Source organism: Choristoneura fumiferana, chromosome 7 (genome assembly GCF_025370935.1).
Source record: "Choristoneura fumiferana chromosome 7, NRCan_CFum_1, whole genome shotgun sequence".
Taxonomy (NCBI): Eukaryota; Metazoa; Arthropoda; class Insecta; order Lepidoptera; family Tortricidae; genus Choristoneura; species Choristoneura fumiferana.
The window spans coordinates 19,378,638-19,402,911 of record NC_133478.1 but is presented as its reverse complement, the minus strand read 5'-3'; the positions used below and the strand labels follow the sequence as shown (position 1 = coordinate 19,402,911).

Genomic DNA, 24,274 nt, shown 5'->3' with positions numbered 1-24,274 from the left:
GTCTGACTTGACCGTTGACTCGTACTCACTAACGTATAAAGAATGTTCAGTGTAGTCTAATCCAGAGTCCCACCAAAAACATTCTGTAAAAAAAACTAGACAAGTCTCGATGGAGCTGCTTGTTTATCTCTAAAAAGCAATGAAATCTAGACAAAGTCGTGCCAATGTCTCAGGTTCCTTACTGCGATTTCTTTATATTGTCCGCGTATTGAGTCTCAACATTTACTGGATAAGACTTAAGACTCAACATTCTTGATACGTGAGTGGGTACAATTGTACCCAAGTCAACGGCCAAGTCACACAACATTAACTATAATAATAAAGAAATCGCAGTAAAGAACTTTAGACTTGGCACGACTTTGTCTAGATTTCATTACTTTTTAGAGATAAACAAGCAGCTCCATCGAGACTTGGCTAGTTTTTTACAGAATGTTTTTGGTGGGATAAGTATTTTCAATGTATGGAAAGGAATCTAATAGCCAAAATGATATCGCCTATCACGATACAAAAGGACACAATTTCACAATACATTGCTTGTCCAATTCTATATTATATATACTTCGATAAGTAGATTCATTTGTTACCTTTTGAAAAAATACATTGCAAACACATGTCAGGTAATTATAAGAAATTCACAAAATGATAGTCAAATGTATACAAAAAATATAAATTGAATTTTCAATACATTTGCTCGTAAAATTCACTTTCAAAGGATGGCTCGTAAGTTCATTTTATCTCACTAGTGCGTTTTTTAGATTCTAAATTAGTTTTTCAGTTTTTAAATTCTACATTTTAAAAGTTTACAAGCAGAGTTTTAAATGACAAAAATAAAAAATATCGACTTATACTTAGAAAAATTTGGAAATATACAAAACTAAGTAATGAATTTGCAAAATTGATTGTAGTTCTTATAAAATGTAATTTAATTACCTCAGATTTTAATGATTTCCACCTTTATTAATTCTAAAAAATCGCAGTGGCTGAACGCATCGAACCTTTGCCTGATAACTTTAGTGAACCTAATTAAAAACAAAACTTACGCATGCGCATTACGGATGCGCCATTTTTGTAAAACTTTGCGTTGTTTTGTTTTTATTTTTAAATGTTTTGTTATTAATTGCCTATTTTCTGACAAATATATTGAAAAACGTCGTTTAATATGAGTACACGGTTGGCAAGGATACAAATTCGTCACGATGAAAACCCACGCCTTGCGGCTCGGGTTTATCACTACTTAAATTACAATGTAAAATTAGAGTAAAATTAAATAATTAAAGGTAAAAACAAGAATATAAATCTATGTCAAATTTATGAAATACGTATATGAACAATAAAATGATTAAAATGTCAAGGCAATAAAATTAAACAAAATTAAAAATTATGTAAGTAGTTCACAAAACTGTGAAAATTTTTAACCAAACAAAACAAGAGTACAGAAACAAGGTATATAAAAAAAATTAAATGTAAACGTCAATATAAAATTTCACTGTAAGTACTTACTCTTAAAAAGTACAATGACTTGTCCAAAATAAGTTTTTATTATAATTTTAAACTTGGCGATCATTTTACATGGTAGGTATGTTTTTGATGAGACAGACTTTATATGAGAAAGTATTTTGTTTTATTTTATTTGTAATGTAATTTCTGTAACATGATAATCGCGAAAGCTAGATACGATTTTTTTTTTATGACCTCGCTCTTTCCTTCGAAGGTTCTTTTAAGCTGAAAATATGCTGAAAAAAAAGACTGTTTTGGTTCGTTTTATTTGATCAAAAACTAAATACACGCAGTTTTACAACAAAACCAAATTAGCATTCAAAAACGAAGTAATATTTTTGTTGTTTTATTTTGAATACCTAATTAATTACCCACTAATATAGTTATAGATAAACTTTGGCGCTGGAATCCGGGTTGTGCTTGACCATTTTCTGAGTGTCAAACGACAAACCGCAGCAGCAGACACAGCGCACAGCATGCGACGCGACCCGAGCGGACCGGCGGCGGAACCGGCAGCGGCGCCCGCCCGCGCACTGCAGCCCCGGCCGCCGTCCGCCGCCCGCCGCCCGCCGTCCGCCGCCCGCCGCCGCGCGTCCGCCGCCCGCCCTGCCTGTTGACAAAACACGGCGGCGTGCGGCGGCGGCGCGCGCAGGGCGGCGGCGGCTGCGCGGCGCCAGTCGCGTGCCGAGCGTCGCCCCGCCAGGTACGGCAGCCGCGCGGCGCCGCCGGCCCCGCCGGCCCCACCTGCCCCCGCCGGCCCCCGCTCCAGCACCACCCGATGCTGCTCCGGACCAATTATATACCGACTGAACTGATCAGAATCACTTATGCTAATCCATAATAAAGGAATCAAAATGTCGTCTCGGACAGTCTTATTTTGTTTATCGGTATCTGACAGCGGTAAATAATTGTGAGCGGAGGCCCGCGCCGTGCTCGCGTGCCAGCCCGCAGGCCCGCAGACCCGCAGGCCCCACGTAACTCGTGCTCTAGTTTCGAGCGAGTCAGTCGGGTCCTTCGATCGCTCGCGCCGTCAACACGGCCGCGGCCTCGGCCGCTCGCTAATGCCGAGTCGCGAACGTCTCGACAATGAGCTTGACACGACGGCTCGGCTAAGTAGACCATAATTACTGCTAAATACGTAATGTAAAGTGAATCGCAAAAAAATATTGAAATAGGTACGTTAGAGAGTAAATGTAGGTACCTGAACCTAAACGATATTTAGTGCAACGCTGGCAAGGACGACCTGCTCGAGCTTGCAGGCATGTGCATTTATCGCAATACGTGTTTGCCAAGTGTCCGCTCGCTACCTAATCGTATCCACTCCACTTCTCAGAGAGTGTGCGTCGCTGAATCCAAGTGCATCAGTAACGAATCTATTTGCCTGTATTTGTGAGCATAAACGTGAACCGTCATTGATCGGGTCGGGGCTAGAGCACGGAGCACGGAGCACGGGCGCGGGCGCGGGGCGGCTGGTGCTGGCTGACCCGGGTGTGGTTGCAGACGCAGCAGCAGACGCGGCCTGATGTCCTGACGCTGCCAGCTCGGCCCTCGCTGCTCGCTGTGCACGACAGGTATCCTCCCCCTTCCACATACAGACCCCCCCCCAGCGCCCTGACCCCCACTAATCCAATTAGACCCGAGAAGCCGCTGATATTGAACAATTTGTTTCTCGAGCTACGCGGTTCACTTCGCGATCGCAGCGCGTGCCCTTTCCAGACGATTACTGTAAGGGTGAAAGAAGCCTTTAGAGGTGCCCTACAGCCCCACAGCCCACGGCCCACGGCCCGCACCGCACGACGCCACCTCGATCTCGATCACTAATGTTTGTTTTGTCACACGCGTACGTACCCAATCCAAACTTCCAAACTAATATTATAAATGCGAAAGTAACTCTGTCTGTCTGTCTGTCTGTCTGTCTGTCTGTCTGTCTGTTACGCTTTCACGCCAAAACCGCTGAACCGATTTGGATGAAATTTGATACAGAGATAGAATAGACCTTGGGAAAGAACATAGGCTATCTTTTATCGCGAAAAGAGGCTTTAAGGGTTGAAATAGGGGATGAAAGTTTATATGGTGGAAGTTCGTCGCTGTCGAAGATAAAACCATGAAACTTGGCATTTAGGCACTTAATAAGGAATAAGTAGGTATTTATTTGAGCTTTTTGAAAATTCGACCTGTGAGGGGGTGAAATAGGGGATGAAAGTTTATATGTAAAGATCGTCATTGTCAAAGATAAATCGATGGTTCTTTATGACACTTGGCATTTGGGCACGTGATTGATAAGAGATTAATAGATATTTGTTCGCGCGTTTTTTAAAATTCTTCCTGTGTAGGGGTGAAATAGGGGATGAAAGTTTATATGAAGGTCGTCATTGTCAAAGATAAATCGATGGTTCTTTATGAAACTTTGCATTGGGGCACTTATATAAAAAATAAATAGATATTATTGTTCAAGCGTTTTTGAAAATTTTACCTGCGAGGGGATGAAATAGGGGATGAAAATTTATATGGAACGTCGTCATTATCACAGATAAATCGATGAATCTTTGTGTTTAGGTATTCGATAAGAACTAAAAAAAAATCGGTTAAATTCGACTTGGACTCGCGCATCAAGGGTTCCGTACGTAGGTATTTATGAATATCCAGTGTTAGCCTATTTTAAGCTCATAAGCAAAATGTACGCAATGAGGGGTCATTTTAGATGGCTTATTGACATAGACAGTCAGACATGAAAAATTATGATTTTCAGTTTTTTTTTATTTTGCTAAAGGGAAAAATAATTTGCTAATAGAGCTATTTTTATACAAAATTCCAAGTTTCTGTAGCTTTTGATTGCGTTAACTTAGAAGTTCAATTTTTTCACAGCTTCCGGACTATTGACCTGAGTTTAGGGTTTTAATTTCAACTCAATACATACTCCGCGCGTTTACGGGATAAAGGGTCTTGACAGACAGACGGACGGACGGACAGCAAAGTTCCTTTTGAGGTACGGAACCCTAAAAAAACATTTGTTCCGACTCTTTTCACATTGCGATATTTTTCATAGTTGAAAATATGGGGATGAAAGTTCGTCCAAACAAATTTACTATAAGTATATTTATCGGAAATTGTGTAGCTATGCTTAGTAAGAATGCCGTCTTAAGTATAATCCTACCCTCCTAACTTACAATAAAGGACGTAGGTGTCCAGAGTTCTTTTTTTACCAAAAAAGGAAAGAACAAAAAAAATTTGTTTAGATAAAGCAATGTATTAAAATAGGCTATTTTCAGTAAACCGTAGAAGTTTCTATGTACATTTATTGGCAGAACAGGTACCCTAAATAAATTAAATACTTTCCAAAGTTACTATTCCACGCGGACGAAGTCGCGGGCAAAAGCTAGTAACCGCAATAACTTTGAGCAATTTTGACGACTCAAACGTTATTGACTTGTTTTTCAAGGCTTCTCAGTTTTTCATGACTAAGTGGTACGAGAAGCTAGGCAGTAAGCAGGTGCACACATACTAAGCGGTACGAGTAGCTAGGCAGTAAGCAGGTGCACACCGTGCACACATAGGTAGGTACTTTTTTAAATGACGAAAGCAAGAGTTTTTCATCTTTTATATTTAGTCACGTCAACCGTCGTCACTCAGTCTTGCTGTAGCCAACAGTGGCGTAACTACCGAGCCGGAAGGCTAGACGGCGCCGTGTCCCGGGGCCCCGAGGACTCTGACTTACAAATTATAAATGACAAATCTGGAGTACGTCGAATTCGAAACACGACGAATACAGAACAAACGATTATAAATAGTTCAGTCGGGACCCTAGTTTATTTTTTTGCCCCAGGGCTTTTGGTTACCTAGTTAACGCCACTGGTAGCCAAGCCACTTTCTCTAAGCAGTAGGTACGACGAATATCAATGCGAGTCGAGAATATCGGCGGCGAGCGCGACAGGCGGCAGGCGGCGGCCGAGCCATTCAGCTGCCATTGCTGTGCAATGCGCTGCGGGCTGCTGTCAAAACGACTTGCGACTCAAAAGACAGTTCGCTGATTTGCAATGTCAATAGCTATGTTGCACGTCATTTTCCAAAATATATAAAAACTATTTATCCTATGTCCCCAGAACTAAACTATCTCCATATCAAATTTTATCTAAATCGGTTCTGACGTTATGGCTTGCTGTTACCGGATTAGAGAACTTAATCGCAGTTTTATTGGTCCGAAAATGCTTAACACGCGTGAACTGCCAGCAATAAAATATGTTATTCTATTGGAGCTCTCGTCTCGAGACAAGTTGACCGTGTGACAGGCCTGTATTCAAAGCGGTGGTCCATCACTACAACAGGACCGACGGTGAACGTTAAGGGATAATTCGCTAAAAAACTGACCCTCACGGCTCTAAAATAGTTGGGTTCTTTTGGACAATTTAACTTAGAAAATAAAAAATGAATATGTACTTACCTAGGATTAGGGTTGCCAGGTCCTCAAACGTATTAGCCGGACGGACCAGCCAGTTCTGTGCCGGAGTTTCTTTGGTCCGAGCTGTTCCTCTACTTATTACGTAACGCAAGGACCGATTTAAGAGGGGAAAAGAGCTTTTTTGAGAAAAAATGCACTTTCGAAAAGGAAAAACTATAATAGAGGTGTATGTATGTAACTATGTATGTACGTAAACTCTTTATTGTACAGTCAGCAACAAAGATATCAGTACAACTAAAGTGCCAAAAATATGTATATACAACCTTAATGTTCAGACAATAAAGTCCTTGTTGGAGACACCGTAAAAGACAGCGGAACACGGTGCTATAAACTCAAGACCGCCCCGCGGCCGCGGTGCCGCGACAGACACCATACGATCGCGGTCAAGCACACACGCACATTTTGAATATTTTTTATTAATATTTTGTTAGCATTAAACGTATGTACAAACTAAATTCGCAGAACCATCCTGAACAGTCCTGTATACTTACATATTTTTGGCACTTTGGCTGTATTCATACTATCTTTGTTGCTGACTGTACAAAAGAAAAGAAACAAAATACAATTGACAAACTTGGAGATACTTGAACAAAGGCGGACTTATCCCTTTAAAGGATCTTTCAACCTTTGATTGAATGAGAGGAGCAATCGGTTAGGTGTTGTCGCTAAGCATCGGAGCTGTCCAGGTGTCCAGGTGCTTGACACAGATAATACGATATTCAGATATTTGGAGCGTCAACCTGGACGGCCGATGTTTAATGAAACGGATGATGGCGTCTGCTCCTACACCAGATGGGAGTCGTTGACATTTTGATAACTATTCCCCATAGTGTATTTTTTGTCGGCCACCACTCAACTGTTTTTAAATTTTCAAAAAAAAATGAACAAGAGGGGCACCTGCCTGATGCTCGGCCGGCATGCGGCACCGTTGCCATCCAGCTGCAACACCAGAGGAATGTAATGTCGTAGTATAACATGTTTTCATCTCTCCTGTTTGGAAATTTTAATTTTCAAGGGTTGATAGCCGGGTGGAAAATGTGTTTTTATCTCTAGGGTAGAAAGTATTTTTTGTTAAATTTCGGTTAGTCACGAAGTCGAAGATAATTGAGTTACGTCAATGACACTTTTTTTTTCACGGTTCGGCATGGCCATCTAGATGCACGTCGTGACCAACACTGAAGGTTGACCGACGAACATCCGTTTGAAACAAGAAATTTGATCTTTATTACTACTACGGGAAGCCGTGGTGGCCTAGTGGTTTGACCCATCGCCTCTCAAGCAGAGGGTCGTGGGTTCAAACCCGCTCGCACCTCTGAGTTTTTCGAAATTCATGTGCGGAGTTACATTTGAAATTTACCACGAGCTTTGCGGTGAAGGAAAACATCGTGAGGAAACCTGCACAAACTGCGAAGCAATTCAATGGTGTGTGTGAAGTTCTCAATCCGCACTGGGCCCGCGTGGGAACTATGGCCCAAACCCTCTCATTCTGAGGGGAGGCCTGTGCCCTGCAGTGGGACGTATATAGGCTGGGATGATGGATGATATTACTACGTCACGAACATATTCCATCCCTTTCTTTAAGAAAGAGATGGAAGTCATTCGTGAAGTGTGAAAGAAAGAGATGGAATATATAAATCCCTACTAATATCCCTACTATCCCTACTTCCCTACTAATATTATAAATGCGAAAGTAACTCTGTCTGTCTGTCTGTCTGTCTGTTACGCTTTCACGTCGAAACCACTGAACCGATTTTGATGAAATTTGGTATATTGATATTTTGAACCCCAAGGATCAACATAGGATACCTTTTATTCCGGTAGAGGGCGCCACCGCGCGATAACCTAGATCCGCGCAGACGAAGTCGCGGGCTTAAGCTAGTAAGTAATAAAGGTCAATCTTCTTAGTTCGGCGTTCAATCTCCAGTTTTGTATATAGGTAAGCTCCTTGGTCGTGACCAACTCGTTTTTGTTATAGTCGGCCGTGGCAAGTGGCCAGTCGAAAAGGTACCGTTGGAGGTTAGATATATAAGTAAATTCGATTTATTATTAAACTCATTTTTTGTAGCATTTTACTTTCCTCACAGTCGAAATGAAAGTAGTCGAAATATCTCACTTTCCACCCTTGGTTATCAATCTGCTATTTCCTATTGTAATGCGTTGCCAGCCCTATGGGGAAGGGGGGAGTAGCAGCGAGCCTTCCCCCTGTCCGTACCTCAAGTCTAGCCCTGGTTCGTGGCACGACTATCAGTCAAGTAGTCCGGAGCGCGCGTCCCCCCGTCCGGGGTAAGGTCATCGCGGCTGCAGGGCAATAAAAAGCAACGGCTGTGCCCAACAACGGAGCGGAGCGTGAAGCGCCGCTTAATTATTCAGCGCAGCCCGCAGCCCGCAGCCCGCGCCTGCAGACGCCCGTAATACGATGCATGTTAAAACTTAATTTGCCCGTTCAAAAAGCTGCCTGCCTGGAATATACCCAAGTCGCGAAGCAGAAATGTAGCGATCGCCGCGTTGCTGGACGCAAACGAGCTTTGTCAGAGTAAAACCATTCGTTTTAATACGTCCTGTTTGACCTTCGCCAGCCACATCGAGTATAGCTACCTACATAAACTTAACTTTTATAAGAAGTGAAATCAAATAAAATAGCGCTCGTCCAGCGCTGAGCGTTAACTTTTATAAAGCGCGTTAAATTAGCCGGAGCGGAGCACGCCAACGAGCCATTAGGTAGGATAGGGCGACGGCGGCCCCGCGCCCCGCGCCCCGCGCCCCGCTGCCATTGTGGCTGTCATGTCGCGACAAAGCCGATTACCATATTACCGATTACCATACTACTTGTACTATTTGAACATATTACTTGTACTTGTAGTATTACTTATTCTGTGATATTACGGCAAAATAATACAGCATTGCTATTTTATACCTACTCCATAATTAATCCAAACAAAGCATCATGTTGAGATAGGAATTCATATTGGAAGGAATATAAAATACTTTAGTAATAAGTTTTTTTTGCCCTTATGCCATTGAGACCGCATTGTCTGACACGCGACGCGGGCGCTCCGATCGTACCTATTCATCATCTCTGTATGTATGTACCTACCCTCATTAACTCCTTGACAGAACGATGAATACGATTATGATTCCGTCCGAGTACCAGCTATTTCAAACAATACGATCTTTGTTTTGGGATGAACTCTTTATCATTCAAACCACCTGCGGCCTGCGGGCGAGGAGCGACGAGCAGCTGGCACCGAGTGGTGCGTGGTGCCTGGTGCGTGGTGTGAGCGGCGGCGGTTGTTGCAGAGCCGCGGAGAGCGGCGCGGCGGCGGCGGCGGCGGCGCGGCATGTGAGGGCGGCGCGGGATGCCGGGCGGGCGCCGGGGGCTCGTCGCCCCGCAGAACACCTTCCTCGAGAACATCATCCGGCGCTCCTCGTCGCAGCGTCAGTATCCCCGCCCCGCGTGTCCCCCCCCCCCCACCCCACACACAGCCCCCGCTGACGAGCCTTGTGTTGCAGCAGACAGCAGCTTCCTGCTGGCCAACGCGCAGATAGTGGACTACCCCATCGTGTACTGCAACGAGACCTTCTGCAAGATGAGCGGCTACAACCGCGCCGAGGTCATGCAGAAGTCGTGCAGGTGCGTGCGACGAGAGGAGCCTAGCTCACGAGTCCCGGGACGGGCCGACAGCTTCCGGGAACGACGCAGCGTCCGATGCATCAGCATACGAGTTGTCCCAGAAACCGACGGTAATCCGTTGACAGCTGATAACCTCGCAAAATAACTAGTTTTGGGTTTAGTACAAATGACTTAGTTTTTGAGGTAGTGCTATAGAAAAAAAATCTTCATATCAGCCTCAATAAATGTAAGTAGGTACGAGTACTCGTTTATTGAAACATTCTGCATGCTTAGCTTTCGCCAAATATTACTGAAAAGTCAGACTTTGACACGGATTTTTTTATTCACTTTAAAACCTTCAGTACAAGGTCCTTAAATTATCTAGTTACTTTGAGATGTAATTAGCAGCTCAGCTGACGACGCTGTCCACGGAATATCGTTATCGTTATGGGCTGTGCCACTGCCGGTCCCCGCACGGCCAGCTGCGCCACTGCCGGTCCCCCCGCACGGGCCGGCTGCGGCACTGCCGGTCCCCCGCACGGCCGGCTGCGGCACTGCCGGTCCCCCGCACGGGCCGGCTGCGGCACTGCCGGTCCCCGCACGGGCCGGCTGCGGCACTGCCGGTCCCCCGCACGGGCCGTCACGCGCAGCCCCCCGACTGCGCGTGACGCGGCGTTGCCGACCGACGGCGTGTTGCAGGTGCACGTGGATGTACGGCGAGCTGACGGAGAAGGAGGCGGTGGAGCGCGTGGACCGCGCGCTCGACCACCACCTGGCCGACCAGTTCGAGATCCTGCTCTACAAGAAGAACCGTGAGTGTCCCCGCCCCACCCCCGGCCCCGGCCCGGCCGGCCCCCGACACGGCCGGGTCGGTCCCGCGGGACGCTGCAGCCTCTGATTAAATTTGTTCGCACTCCACTTCACATTTTATTTTATTAGGGACGTAACAAACAAAACACGCCGCATCGCCCCCCGCGTGTAGGTCGGCTCGTTAGGCGCCGCGTACCGCGTAGGAATGCGCCGCTTCCGTCCACATGTTCCTATGTAGGTAATAAACGAGAACGTAATGTCGAAATAGTAACAACTGAGTGCGACATTTTTGTAACTCGAGATGGATACGACACTTCTTGTCTCTAAATGAACATGTTACTTAAAATTACAATTACTATACCTATGTATGACTTGGGTATGTGGGTTCAAACCCCGGCTCGCACCTCTGAGTTTTTCGAAATTCATGTGCGGAATCACATTTGAAATTTACCACGAGCTTTACGGTGAAGGAAAAAACCTGCACAAACCTGCGAAGCAATTCAATGGTGCGTGTGAAGTTCCCAATCCGCACTGGGCCCGCGTGGGAACTATGGCCAAGCCTCTTGTTCGGAGAGGAGGCCTGTGCCCAGCAGTGGGACGTATATAAGGCTGGGATGATGATGTATGACTTTATATTCTCTTTTTATACCGGGTGTGGCCTGTAATACGAGCAAAAAATTAAAGATAGATCGTCCTCGTCAAAGTGAACAACATTAGTTCAGCGACTTTTAACAATAATGGAGTCTTTGAATTTTCCCTTTTTCATACAAATAAATACCGCTATCAATGTATGTACGCCATCCTGGAACACAACTGACGTCGCCTGTCACGCATTTGGCGTTACATTGCTTCTTCGAATAAACTTAAAAGTGTAATAAAAATTAAAAAAACGACTTAATTATTTTTAAAAGTCGCTGAACTAATGTTGTTCAGTTTGACGAGTATGATCTATGTTTTAATTATTTGCTCATATTATAGGCCACACTATAGTTACTTAAAAAATAATTGGTAGGTAATGATTTTTTACATGTTTTTTTTTCAGTGATCTAGGTACGTTGTGTCTGTAACTTTAGTTGACGAAACTTCCTGTTTGTTATTGTGTCTGGTCTGATAAGGAATCTAATGTTGTACTTAATTAAATGTTTGATTCTTGTTAGTACTTACCTATACTTAGTAAGTTAATACGTAGTAGAGTCTGTGCATGTTTTGTTTCTTGTTCAGTTTGACTTTTTGGAAATGGTGAATATATTTTATGTTTTCAGCGCTCAAAGCTCTACTTTTCGATAATTTTCCAAAAGCTAAATCGAAGAAAACCATAAAGGTAATTATCGAATCAGCTAACAAAATTTCACGAGAATCGGTTGAGAAATGGCGACCTTTATACCTAATAAGAAAAACAGTCGGCCGGACAATCCGCCGCGAGTTCAAATGGACACGCTTTGCTTGCGCATCGCGCTCACTCGGTCAAAAATTATAGGTACAGTTTGCTTGCGCATCGCGCTCACTCGGTCAAAAATTATAGGTACAGTTTGCTATTGTTGTGTTGAACCGCGCCGTTGCATCACTTTTGTCGAAAGGTTCCTTGGAATTTAGAAAATCGAGTTTAAAATCGTGCTGAATGTAGATTTAACTTAGTATGTACCTAACTGTGGGTACTCGTACGGGCATGTGTGTGTGTGTGTGTGTGCAGGCACGCCGCTGTGGCTGTTGGTGCACGTGGCGCCGATCCGCAACGAGCGCGAGCTGGTGGTGCTGTTCCTGCTGACCTTCCGCGACATCACGGCGCTCAAGCAGCCCATCGACACCGACGACCCCAAGGGAGGCGAGTACCCCGCGCCCCCCGCGCCCCCGCGCCCCCCGCCCCGCCCCACGCGCGCATCGCCTGATGCCATGCCCTGACTAATAACAACACTTGTATAAATGTTATCGCCTCTTCTGCTACTAAGCGTCGGCCGCAAGGTTGACATCATGCTGAGTTGGGACCAATTCGTGACAAAATTGGTCTCGATTTCATTTCAAGGAATGATCCTTGTTTCTTTTTATCTGCTTATAAATGTCAGGAATAAATGTTTTTCTTTCTTTCTTTTTAATGCGCACTCGTTGTTTTGTTTTGTTTTCACAGATTTTACCTACTCAATGAGGGAAGTGGCTACTAGACTGGTGAAATATCGCTAGATGGCTGGATGGGATTAGTAAAGGTCGTGAGAGGTCCGTTTGACGTTACGGTCTTGCTTGCAATTACTGATGTGCCAGAGGAAACTTTCCAAAATTACTAAATTATTCATATAAGAAAATTTCGGAAACTTCTCACAATTTTGCATGGGTTTGAAACTTTCCGTTTCTTAAATTTAAATTTCCTATAAGAAATATTTCTTGTGAAAATTTCCTGAATTTTCCGAGAACTTTCCCAACTTTTTGGAAACTTTTTACAGCTTGCACATCTGTACTTGCAATTAGCTCATACATGTGAGGTTTGCTTGACGATACGATACTAACGCCATCTAGCGATATTTCGCCTGTCAAGTAGCCTATATAGCCATCATTACAGTACCCACCAGTAATATTTTAGTAATCCATTTTGAAAAGCATAGTCTTTGCGATGGTTAATATGTTAAGCTTAAGCGAGCAAAACAAGCGGCACTTCGTGAGAGACTGCGCCTGGAAAATGAGTACCTGGCTGGCTTTTCAGCTATACCTATACAGAATAAATAGTTAAGCGCCTCGCGTTTTTGAACACCTCCTCCCCCTCCTACATTTCTATTCTTCTTGTTATTAGTTGTGTGGAACTAACGATTCAGACGAACCGTTAAATCCTGTTTACAGTTCCAACCGGACACGATAAAGCGGTCATCTGTTCTTACTCAGATTCTACAGATGGTCTCTTCCAGATATCTCGTGATTATTATAACTCCGCTTTAATATTTGTTCGATATGTACCAACGGCGATGGGCGCGCGGCTCTGGCTCCCGTTGTACCCTGACCGCATACTGTATCCCGCATCGTGTCGTGTGTGTGTGTATCGTGTCGCTGAGTGTCGGTCTTGGTGTGTGTGTGCGCAGCGGGGCTGTCCAAGTTCGCGAAGCTGGCGCGCAGCGTGACGCGGTCGCGCTCCGTGCTGGTGTCGGCGCTGCCGGCGCTCAAGGAGCCGCAGCGGCAGAGCCACCTGGCGCACGTCAGTACCCTTAGTGTTAGTGTTAGTGCTAGCCGCTCAGTGCGCGTGTCGTGTTGGCCGACGGCCGGTTGCAGCGTGCGTGCGTTGTGTCGCAGGTGATGTCGCTGTCGGGCGACGTGCTGCCGCAGTACCGGCAGGAGGCGCCCAAGACTCCGCCGCACATCCTGCTGCACTACTGCGCGTTCAAGGCCATCTGGGACTGGATCATCCTGTGCCTGACGTTCTACACGGCCATCATGGTGCCGTACAACGTCGCGTTCAAGAACAAGACCAGCGAGGACGTGTCGCTGCTCGTGATCGACTCCATCGTGGACGTCGTCTTCTTCATCGACATCGTGCTCAACTTCCACACGACGTTCGTGGGCGCCGGCGGCGAGGTGGTCAGCGACCCCAAGGTCATCCGCAAGAACTACTTCAAGTCGTGGTTCCTGATTGACCTGCTGTCGTGCCTGCCGTACGACGTGTTCAACGCGTTCGACCACGACGAGGACGTGAGTGGTAGCGGGGTGTCCGTTCCGTGTGTGCATGCTCGTGTCGGTGTGTGCGTGTGTGCCATAGACATGCGGTGAGGTGAGCGCGGGCGTGTATGGTGTGTATGTGTGTGCAGGGTATCGGCAGCCTGTTCTCTGCGCTGAAAGTGGTGCGGCTGCTGCGGCTGGGGCGCGTGGTGCGCAAGCTGGACCGCTACCTGGAGTACGGCGCGGCCATGCTGATCCTGCTGCTGTGCTTCTACATGCTGGTGGCGCACTGGCTGGCGTGCGTGTGGTACAGCATCGGTCGGTCGGACGCCGACTCGGGGCTGCAGTACTCGTGGCTGTGGAAGCTGGCCAACGTGACGCAGACGCCGTACTCCTACGTGTGGTCCAACGAGTCGGACGGGCCCGAGCTGGTGAACGGGCCCTCGCGCAAGACCATGTACGTGACCGCGCTCTACTTCACCATGACCTGCATGACCTCCGTGGGCTTCGGCAACGTCGCCGCCGAGACCGATAACGAGAAGATCTTCACCATCTGCATGATGATTGTAGCAGGTGCCGACTCTTCTGTTATTAGCCGGAGCACGCCCCCCCCCCCCTCCCCCCGCGGCCGCGACCCCCGCGCAGCGCACTCTGCGTCGGGCGCCGCGCTCGCGGCTCCCCGTCCCCTCGTTCCCTCCGCCGTTTACACTTTTTTGGATCAAAATTATTTCTAGTGTTTCGTTTTGTTTTTTTTTCATATAATTTGATCGCTAGAGTTTTTGTTTGTTTTTCAGTCGCACAGTGTGTTCCGTGTGTCGCGCACCGCTAATCGGCCGCGTCCGCTCGGTATTCGTACATTTCGATTCGGTTCGCGTCATCCCCCTCCCCCGTGCAGGCCCACGAAGCGTCGCGGCGCGTCACCTGTGTGGTCCGGGCGCGACGCGGCGACCCCCCCCCCCCGCGGGTCGTCGCGCCGCGCCGCAGCGCGTGTTCGTGTGTGTTGTGTGTGTGTGTGTGTGTGCGTGTGAGGACGCGTGCGAGCGAGAGAGCCGGCACTGACCTCGCTGTCCACAGCGCTGCTGTACGCGACCATCTTCGGGCACGTGACGACCATCATCCAGCAGATGACGTCAGCGACGGCCAAGTACCACGACATGCTCAACAACGTGCGCGAGTTCATGAAGCTGCACGAGGTGCCCAAGGCGCTCAGCGAGCGCGTCATGGACTACGTCGTGTCCACGTGGGCCATGACCAAGGGGCTGGACACCGACAAGGTGAGCGACGGCGGCAGCGCCCCCCGCCCCCCCCCCCCCCCTCTCCCTCACACGCCCCTCTGCGCAGGTGCTGAACTACTGCCCGAAGGACATGAAGGCGGATATCTGCGTGCACCTGAACCGCAAGGTGTTCAACGAGCACCCCGCCTTCCGGCTGGCGTCGGACGGCTGCCTGCGCGCGCTGGCGATGCACTTCCACATGTCGCACTCGGCGCCCGGCGACCTGCTCTACCACACCGGCGAGTCCATCGACTCGCTCTGCTTCATCGTGACCGGCAGCCTCGAGGTCATCCAGGACGACGAGGTCGTCGCGATCCTAGGTGAGCCCCTCCCGCTCCCGCTCCCCCCGAGCCGCTCCCCCGCTGACCCGCGCTTCTTGTCGTGCCGCAGGCAAGGGCGACGTGTTCGGCGACTCGTTCTGGAAGGACAGCGCCGTGGGTCAGTCGGCCGCCAACGTGCGCGCGCTGACGTACTGCGACCTGCACACCATCAAGCGCGACCGGCTGCTGGAGGTGCTGGACTTCTACCAGGCGTTCGCCAACAGCTTCGCGCGCAACCTGACGCTGACGTACAACCTGCGGCACCGCCTCATCTTCCGCAAGGTGGCCGACGTGCGCCGCGAGCGCGAGCTCATGGAGCGCCGCAAGCGCGAGCCGCAGCTGGAGCAGGCGCAGGACCACCTCGTGCGCAAGATCTTCTCGCGCTTCCGGCGCGAGCGAAGCGTCGCCGCCGCGCCCGCGCGCGCGCCGCCCCCCCCGCCGCCGCCGCCGCCGCGCCGCCCCCGCCCGACGCCGAGCGGGGCGACGCGCCCCCCCCGCCGCGGCGCGCGGCAAGTGGGCCGGCTGCTGGCGGGCGGCTCGCTGGACGCGCCCGACGCGCCGCGCGCCGCCTTCACGCGCAGCCTCAGCGCGCGCGACCGCCCCGCGCCCGCCCCGCGCGCCCGCCCCCGCGCCCCGCGCCCGGCTCCAGCGGCGCCCCGACACCCACGACCACCCTATCCCTCAAAGTGAGCGACATTACTTTTATGTTTATTACAAATAGAATACAGGGTTCGGCGCACGGCGCATATTTGCTATCTTTTCACCCTTGGGACCTTAGGTCCTAAGGGTTACGGTTTTGGAGATATGATTTTTTAAATGTTTTTTCTCAAGTTTCCCGAAATCCCGCCTTTAAACGTTTGTATTTTTTGTTAATGTATGTAAAATTATTATTTTTTGTATTAAATACTTGGTAATACATGCTTGTTCAAATAAAAATAATTCTATAAAAATAGTAGGGGGTTCGGGAAATTTGAGAAAAAACATTTAAAAAGATCATATCTTCAAAACCGACCCAAGATGCCCCAAGAAACCCAAGGTCCAAGAATGAAAAGATAGCAAATAATCCCAACAATATCCCATAAAAATTTGACGGTCCATGTGCCGAACATCCTGTATAAACTTTGTCAGCCAAATTCAGTAGCTTTTAGTTCTTTTGTCAATTATAACTTAACCATATCGAAAATACAAACTGAGACATGAATGCACAGAAAAACCAGAAAAAGAGACCAGCACTGGTAATCGAACCCAGGTCCTCAGCAATCCGTGCTGCGTGCTATAACCCCTACACCACTGCTGGACAGAAATCTAGACACGAATTTTTCCTATGCGTATCTCAGCTTGCTTATTTCTACTATGCTACTTAAGCAGCAGCACTAGCGACATCTATGTTTCGTCGACAGACGTCGCACACTCTTTCGGAACTAACCGCTCACCCAGACAAGAGATGTCGCTATAAGCAATCAAATTATGATTAGTTTTTTGAAGTCTTTTTGTATTTTTTATTTCAACTCCAAATTTGTTACACACAACAACTTTGGAATAACAAAAAAAAAACAAAAAAAAATACAAACGACGACGGTTGTAGGTGTGCGTAAAAGAGCCTTTATTTGAAAATGCATCTTAGTTATATACAGACAGTTATTGGATTATCGGATACAAGCAACTGCGTTTATACAGGGTGGAAATTTAAGATGGGGCAGCAAGGGCAGCTACTAGATCCCTTGCTGCTAGACGAAAATGCTCTTAGGAGACCTTAGTTACTAACTTTTTGAGTGATGACGATCGACATTCACAGATTTTTGATAAAATGTACAGTCAGCGAAAAAATCGACAGATTTGACTTTTTTTTATGCCAATCGGTCCCATTTCTATAAAGGATTAAAACACTTTGAGACCAACTGTGGTTAGAGTACTAGAACACCCACAAATCCAAGAAAACTTTTTCCATACAGGTAAAAGTTAGTAAAGGTCTCTTGAGAGCAATGTTCGCGAGCAGCAAGGATAGAGCTGCCCTTGCTGCCCCATCTCAACTTTCCCCCCTGTAGGTATAGCCGTAAACTATTGTGTTACTGCTAAACACTAAAAGTGGCCAATTGCCATACTGTAGGTAGTGACTAAGTACCTATTCATAAAACACGAAACTACATAAGTTACTTATCAGTAAAACCCTTGTTTACGCCCAGTACCTATCCCAAATAATGTCTTCTGAAATACTGAATAGGCTAGATTCCCTTAAATATTATTAGTTCGTCAGTTACGTTTAAAAATATAATATCGGATATGATTTTTTTCCTTTGTAGGTATGTACTCATCGTACATACTATATGTCGATGTTTGTACTGGATTTGTTTTTTAACCGACTTCAAAAAAAGGAGGAGGTTATCAATTCGGTTGTATTTTTTTTTTTTTTTAATGTTTGTTACCTCAGAACTCCGTCATTTATGAACCGATTTCAAAATTTTTTTTTAAATTCGTCTAGGAATGCTTTCAATTAGGTCCCATAAGCAGCAAATTAGGATCTGATGATCGGATCTTAAGGAAATCGAGGGAACTCTTCAAATATTGTAGGGACACCTATGGTAATTTGGATATATTTAGCAGTAACTCGTGCATTTGCTCTTGCAAATCATAATTTGGTGAAGTGGAACTGAGGATGAAGACCAGATTTGACCAACGGAACTACTACTATCAATTACAAGTATTTCACGGGTTAAATTTAAATTATCATGATTAATATACTTACCTAGATAAGCAACTAAGAAAAAGCTTTAAGTTAATGATTCTTTCGAACTGATCTGATGCTGAAGCCAGAAGGTAGGCGACGGAACTCTGTTATAAAACAACGTAACTAAGTCGTGTTTGGGCTTAATGGAATAGTTGTGAGATGTTCTTTGGCTACGAATCACTAAAAAGTGAGAAATAAAAAAAAATTTTAACAAAAAAGTAAAACCGACTCCAAAAAATAAAAAAATAACAAAAAATGGAACCGACTACAAACCCCTTGAAAATATTTTTCTAGGTAAGTAGGTACGTACTAGCTCGAAGTCGGTGACTCAGCACGACCCAGCAGGAGGGATTGAAACCCATAGTATGTAGGTGAAGTAGACGACTATTGTGAATTGTCCCACTCCTGCTGCTGGCTCGTGCTGAGTCACCGACTTCGAGCTAGTACGTACCTACTTACCTAGAAAAATATTTTCAAGGGTTTGTAGTCGGTTCCATTTTTTGTTATTTTTTATTTTTTTGGAGTCGGTTTTACTTTTTTGTTAAAATTTTTCCTTTTTAGTTTTTATTTAAAGGTTCATTAAGGCGGTCGAGTTTTTTCCTCCTACTCCTATACTGTAATACCTAAGTGATTTGTTTAATCACGAACAGAATAACAGCATACATAACAAGATTCTGGATAAGTCTAATTGTCTATTTTCCATAACAGCACTGTATCGTAATGTTGCTAAAATGATACCTACTGCAACCACTTACTTTTTTTTACATGTATTTAGTAGGTATACCCAGACGAAGAAATAGTACCTATTGTACCTATGCAACGTTGTATAAGAAAGTCAAAAAAAGCTCGTGGCGTATCTTTTTCTTACGATGTTCGCTAAACTGTTGCATAAAATATTATTATTTGCCCATGTGGACGATACCGTCATCGAACACGCAATAATGATAACTTTCTGTGCAGGCGACGTTTGCGAAGGCGCGCTCCGCGAGTGCGCTCAGTGCCTTAGGGGGGAGCGGCGCCGGCGCCGGCGGCCGCCAGGACACCATCGAGGAGGAGCTGGAGGAGCGGCGGCCCGCCGCGCCCGCGCCCGCTCCAGCACCCGCGCCCGCTCCCGCTCCCGCGCCCGCTCCCGCTCCCGCCGCCGCGCACGAGGCGGCGCTGGCCGAGCTGCGGCGCGACGTGCGGACGGAGGTGCAGCGCCTGCAGCAGAAGGTGCGAGCGCCGAGGACGTCTCAGGCTGAGGCTGAGATGCTCAGCTCCGAGGACGTCTCAGGCTGAGGCTGAGATGCTCAGCTCCGAGGACGTCTCAGGCTGAGGCTGAGATGCTCAGCTCCGAGGACGTCTCAGGCTGAGGCTGAGATGCTCAGCTCCGAGGACGTCTCAGGCTGAGGCTGAGATGCTCAGCTCCGAGGACGTCTCAGGCTGAGGCTGAGATGCTCAGCTCCGAGGACGTCTCAGGCTGAGGCTGAGATGCTCAGCTCCGAGGACGTCTCAGGCTGAGGCTGAGATGCTCAGCTCCGAGGACGTCTCAGGCTGAGGCTGAGATGCTCAGCTCCGAGGACGTCTCAGGCTGAGGCTGAGATGCTCAGCTCCGAGGACGTCTCAGGCTGAGGCTGAGATGCTCAGCTCCGAGGACGTCTCAGGCTGAGGCTGAGATGCTCAGCTCCGAGGACGTCTCAGGCTGAGGCTGAGATGCTCAGCTCCGAGGACGTCTCAGGCTGAGGCTGAGATGCTCAGCTCCGAGGACGTCTCAGGCTGAGGCTGAGATGCTCAGCTCCGAAAACATTTTCTATATAAAATTGATTGCCAATCCCATCCGCATGATCCGCACTTTTTTTGCTACATTTTCACTTTCACTTTGTCTCGTGCTTTTCTTTTACCTATTGTGAGAGGGAGGCAAACGAGCAAGCAAATAATATGCAAATAATCACCTCCACCCATGAGCACCTACCTACCGACTACTCAAGGAGAGTCATTGGTCCATTGCCGGCCCTTTAAGTTAATAGGTAGGTACGTGGCTAATTAACAAACGAGAAAGTCGTGATTATACATTATTATTATGACGCGACGATTGAGCGTTTCGACTTTTCACTCCGTGCTGTACCCTTAGTGTAAGTTTTCGGTTACAAAATAAGTCTCGTTCGCGTTAAAATCTCAATTTATATGGAAACACGAACAGCGCCTCTAGCGGAACGTTTGCGATGTTTGGGTTTCTATACAAATTGAGATTTTAACGCGAACGCGATCGAGACGTATTTTGGAACCGAAAACTTACACTAAGGGCACTGCCTTAGATTGTTGCCGTTAATAGACGACTGAACCTTCTACGAGAGTGCCAACAGAAACTCATTTTCCGTCGATCACGACGCGAGGTAGGTAGGTACCTACCTATTGTGTGTGTGTGTGTGTGTGTGTGTGTGTGTGGTGCCGTGCGAAACTGCGGAACGTGAGACAACGTGCAGGCAAAGCTTACTGGACACTTAACAACTGCCTACTGGAGCCACGTTTGACCTTTTCGCCGCCACGTCAAATACAAAAGACCACCCATTGGATACGCCTCGCTTCTATATTGCAATGCCTAAAATTGAACCTTAACACAATAGAAGGAAGGTTGCTTTTGCATTGAATTAAGGGACGTATATAGTCGTCTGCGTGGAACCTGCTGCGGTGCGCATACAGGGTGATCAATCCAAATGGGTCAGCAGGGAGAAATCAGAAACTATGAGAGATAGCGAAATCTGTTTTTAGGAACCATGGTTTCGATTTTAGATTTAATAAAAATGGCATCCACATTTTTTGATTTAACTCTCATACATAACCGGGAATCGAACCTGGTCTCAAAATTTCCGTAAACTATTTATTTATAAATTCTGCACTTTTTTTCGTTGTTATTGATTGTGCGAATCATAAGTGAAAAGAAACACATTTTTTACCTTGCAATGTGTGTATGTATGTATGTATAATGTATGTATGTATGTACAGTCAGCAACAAAGATATGAATACAGCTAAAAATATGTATAGGTACACGACATTAATGTTCAGGCAATAAGATAAGTCCTGTCCACATATTTTTGGCACTTTGGCTGTATTCATATTATCTTTGTTGCTGGCTGTACATACGGGTCAAATCTTGCAAGGTGAATTTGACGCACTTCCAGTGCGGAGACGATCCTGGCCGAAGCACCAGGATGTGACTAGCAGAATATTGTATTGTCACCAGATTTACATAAGTATGCCAAATTTGAAGTCAGTCCCACTACTAGAAGTGCGTCAAATTTAACTTGCAAGATACCCATACATACATACATACATACATACATACACACATTACAAGTTAAATAAAAGTTTGTAAAAAGGGTTTTTTTTTTCACTTATGATCCACACAATCAAAAATAACAACGAAAAAATGTGCAGAATTTATACTTAAACATAGTTTACAGAAAAAATTTGACCAAGTTCGATTCCCGGTTATGTGTGAGTTAAATCAAAAATTTAAATGCCATTATTATTAAATCTAAAATCGAAGCCATGGTTCCTAAAAACAGATTTCGCTATCTCTCATAGTTTTTGATTTCTTCCTACTGAATAGATCAACCTGTATATGATTCGTTGGCGTCGAAAAGGTCTTAACCTTAACCCATTTGTGTTAGTTTTTCTTGATTATTCCATAAAAATTGAATGGTAAGTAATTAAAAATGTTGTCTGATAGAAACAATTATTAATATAATACATAGTTAATGTATTTACTCCAATAATTATTCATAATAAACTTTTATATTGTTTAAAAACGAATTAATGTTTATATACGGTTATTAAAGAAAATAAAGTCTATAACGGATAATTATTGGAGTAGACACTTTAGATTAACTTATATATCAAGAAGTGTTCTATCACACAACATTTTTAATTTTCATTCAATTTAAATTTCATTCAACTAGCTAGTGTAACAATACATTAAAATGAATGTGTGCGGCGGCAGCTGGGGCGCGTGGAGGAGCTGCTGACGGCGCTGGCGGTGCGGCTGGGGGCCGACGCTGGCGACGGCTCAGCCCCCGCCCCCGCCCCCGGCGGCCCCGGAGCCCCCGCCCCCGCCCCCGCCCCTGACGCGCCGCGCGCCCTCGAGGGCGCCGCGCTCGCCAGGAAGCGCCGCTCCAAGGTCGGTGCCGGAGTCCCGCCGGGTGCCACACTTTATCGTCACTCTAAACTTCCTCATTTTTTTGAAGTCGGTTAAAATTACACAGTATCAATACCGTTTAGTCCAAATTCCCCAGTATTGCCCTCTACAATTTTTTATTTCCCCATTTGCCATGGGACTCTGGTACAACTATTTCTGTGGTACGATGTAGGAAAAACATGACGGTATTTATTGGCTTACGATTAGGTATCATGGCATGCCGTATGTATTAAATGCCGGGTTGATATTGCGTGACCGAAATGTATCGCGCTGTTTTGTTCCAAAGCTATTTGGGCTTCCAAATATCAGGTCAGTATTTTCCGCCGGTAAGTAGGTAAATGTGGTTTTACAGTGACGCTACCGTCCGCGCGGGTGGTAAGCGCGGCCCGTAAAACTATGTGTACCTACCTAACGATCAAACGGCACGTTTAAGTAACTAGTAAGGCTCCAAGAGACTACCAACCGCGCCGACGAAAGCGTCGCTGTAAAATGATACTAAAGTCATGTCGGTTTCCACGGTTTGAGTGCACACGGTCACGGTACCCGACCGCTCACTGTTGCAGGCACGGAGCAAGGGCGCGGCGCCGCAGGTGCCCACGCCGACCAGCGACACGCCGGGCAGCCCGCCGGGCGGAGCGGGGGCGGAGGCGGCGGCGGGGCGGGGGCGGCGGCGCGAGCGGAGCGGCGCAGCGCCGGCGCGAGTTCGTGTAGCGCGCGGCGGCGCCCGGCGCGCGCGACTAGCACTAGCGCGGGGCGCCCGCCCCCGCCCCCGCCCCCGCCGACCACTCTCCCTTGTAAAATATCTCGCCGTACCCGTGACCCGTGACGCAGCAGACGCGGCTGCGATATCGTGTGGTGACCAGACTTTCGCCGCGAGCCAGGCGGCCAGGCGGCCGGTTCGGTTCTGTTAAGTTTCACAATGTTTATCTCCTAATAAGCGTACCTACGCAGTTAGCTGCGGGCGCCCGCTTGCGCGCCGCCGCTCCTAGTCGCTGCCTGATATTACTTATAGAATTAGATGATATTGTTTGTTGACATTCTAAGAGTTTGTATAAAGATATTTGTAAGTTACTATTAGACATTCACGTTTGAAATCAATATGAATATCCCCACGTTTGTTTCCACCTTTTCATCTCTATACACGACCGACCAAGAACTTTTGTACTTATGACAACGGCAATCTATCGATATCTGTACGAGCCTATATTTTATACACGCTTACATAATACTTTACGGTTATACTACTGAATGTAGAAATTTATATGATTTTACGTGAAAGGGCGACGCCGCCGCGCGCCGTGCTCGGCCCCGGCTCAGGAATCTAAAAAAATGAAACACTTGTTTGGTCGGTCGGGCGAGCGGCAGCACGGCACGGCGAGCGGCAGCACGGCACGGCGAGCGGCAGCACGGCACGTCCGGTCCGGTGCCGGGCGCGGCGGCGCCGGCGCCGGCTGTTAGTGCTGTTGTTAACGTTTGTAAAGTCTATCGGCGGCGCTCTCTATCACGCATGACATATTCGGCGAATGAAACGATTCGTTCTATGCCTCGCTAAGCCACTGCTCCTTATGATCTTTTTTTATTAAAATATATCGAAATGACAAACTGTACTTCTGTTTTATTTAGCTTCAGTTCGTCTCTATTCCTCAAGTACCTACACACCTACCTACTATTACATTTTAGCAAAATAACTACCTACACAACTAACATTTATTCCGTCTACAAAATTTCAGGTTGTGCAAGTATACTTGGAACAGCCAAATAAAAGATAGAGTGGCGC

At 46.9% G+C, this 24,274-nt stretch overlaps 1 protein-coding gene across 1 annotated transcript; it reads left to right on the top strand.

The window, feature by feature from the left end:
• Positions 1-2,242: 2,242 nt before the first annotated feature.
• Positions 2,243-24,102, top strand: LOC141429838 (potassium voltage-gated channel protein eag-like). The gene is given in 16 exon segments (XM_074090403.1): positions 2,243-3,068; positions 9,251-9,388; positions 9,464-9,584; positions 10,263-10,375; positions 12,064-12,195; positions 13,433-13,545; positions 13,641-14,036; positions 14,153-14,576; positions 15,078-15,277; positions 15,345-15,597; positions 15,668-16,198; positions 16,201-16,283; positions 19,283-19,534; positions 22,303-22,479; positions 23,061-23,162; positions 23,164-24,102. Coding segments are annotated over 15 exon segments (3,021 nt in total). The 5' UTR covers positions 2,243-3,068; positions 9,251-9,309; the 3' UTR covers positions 23,209-24,102.
• Positions 24,103-24,274: the final 172 nt, after the last annotated feature.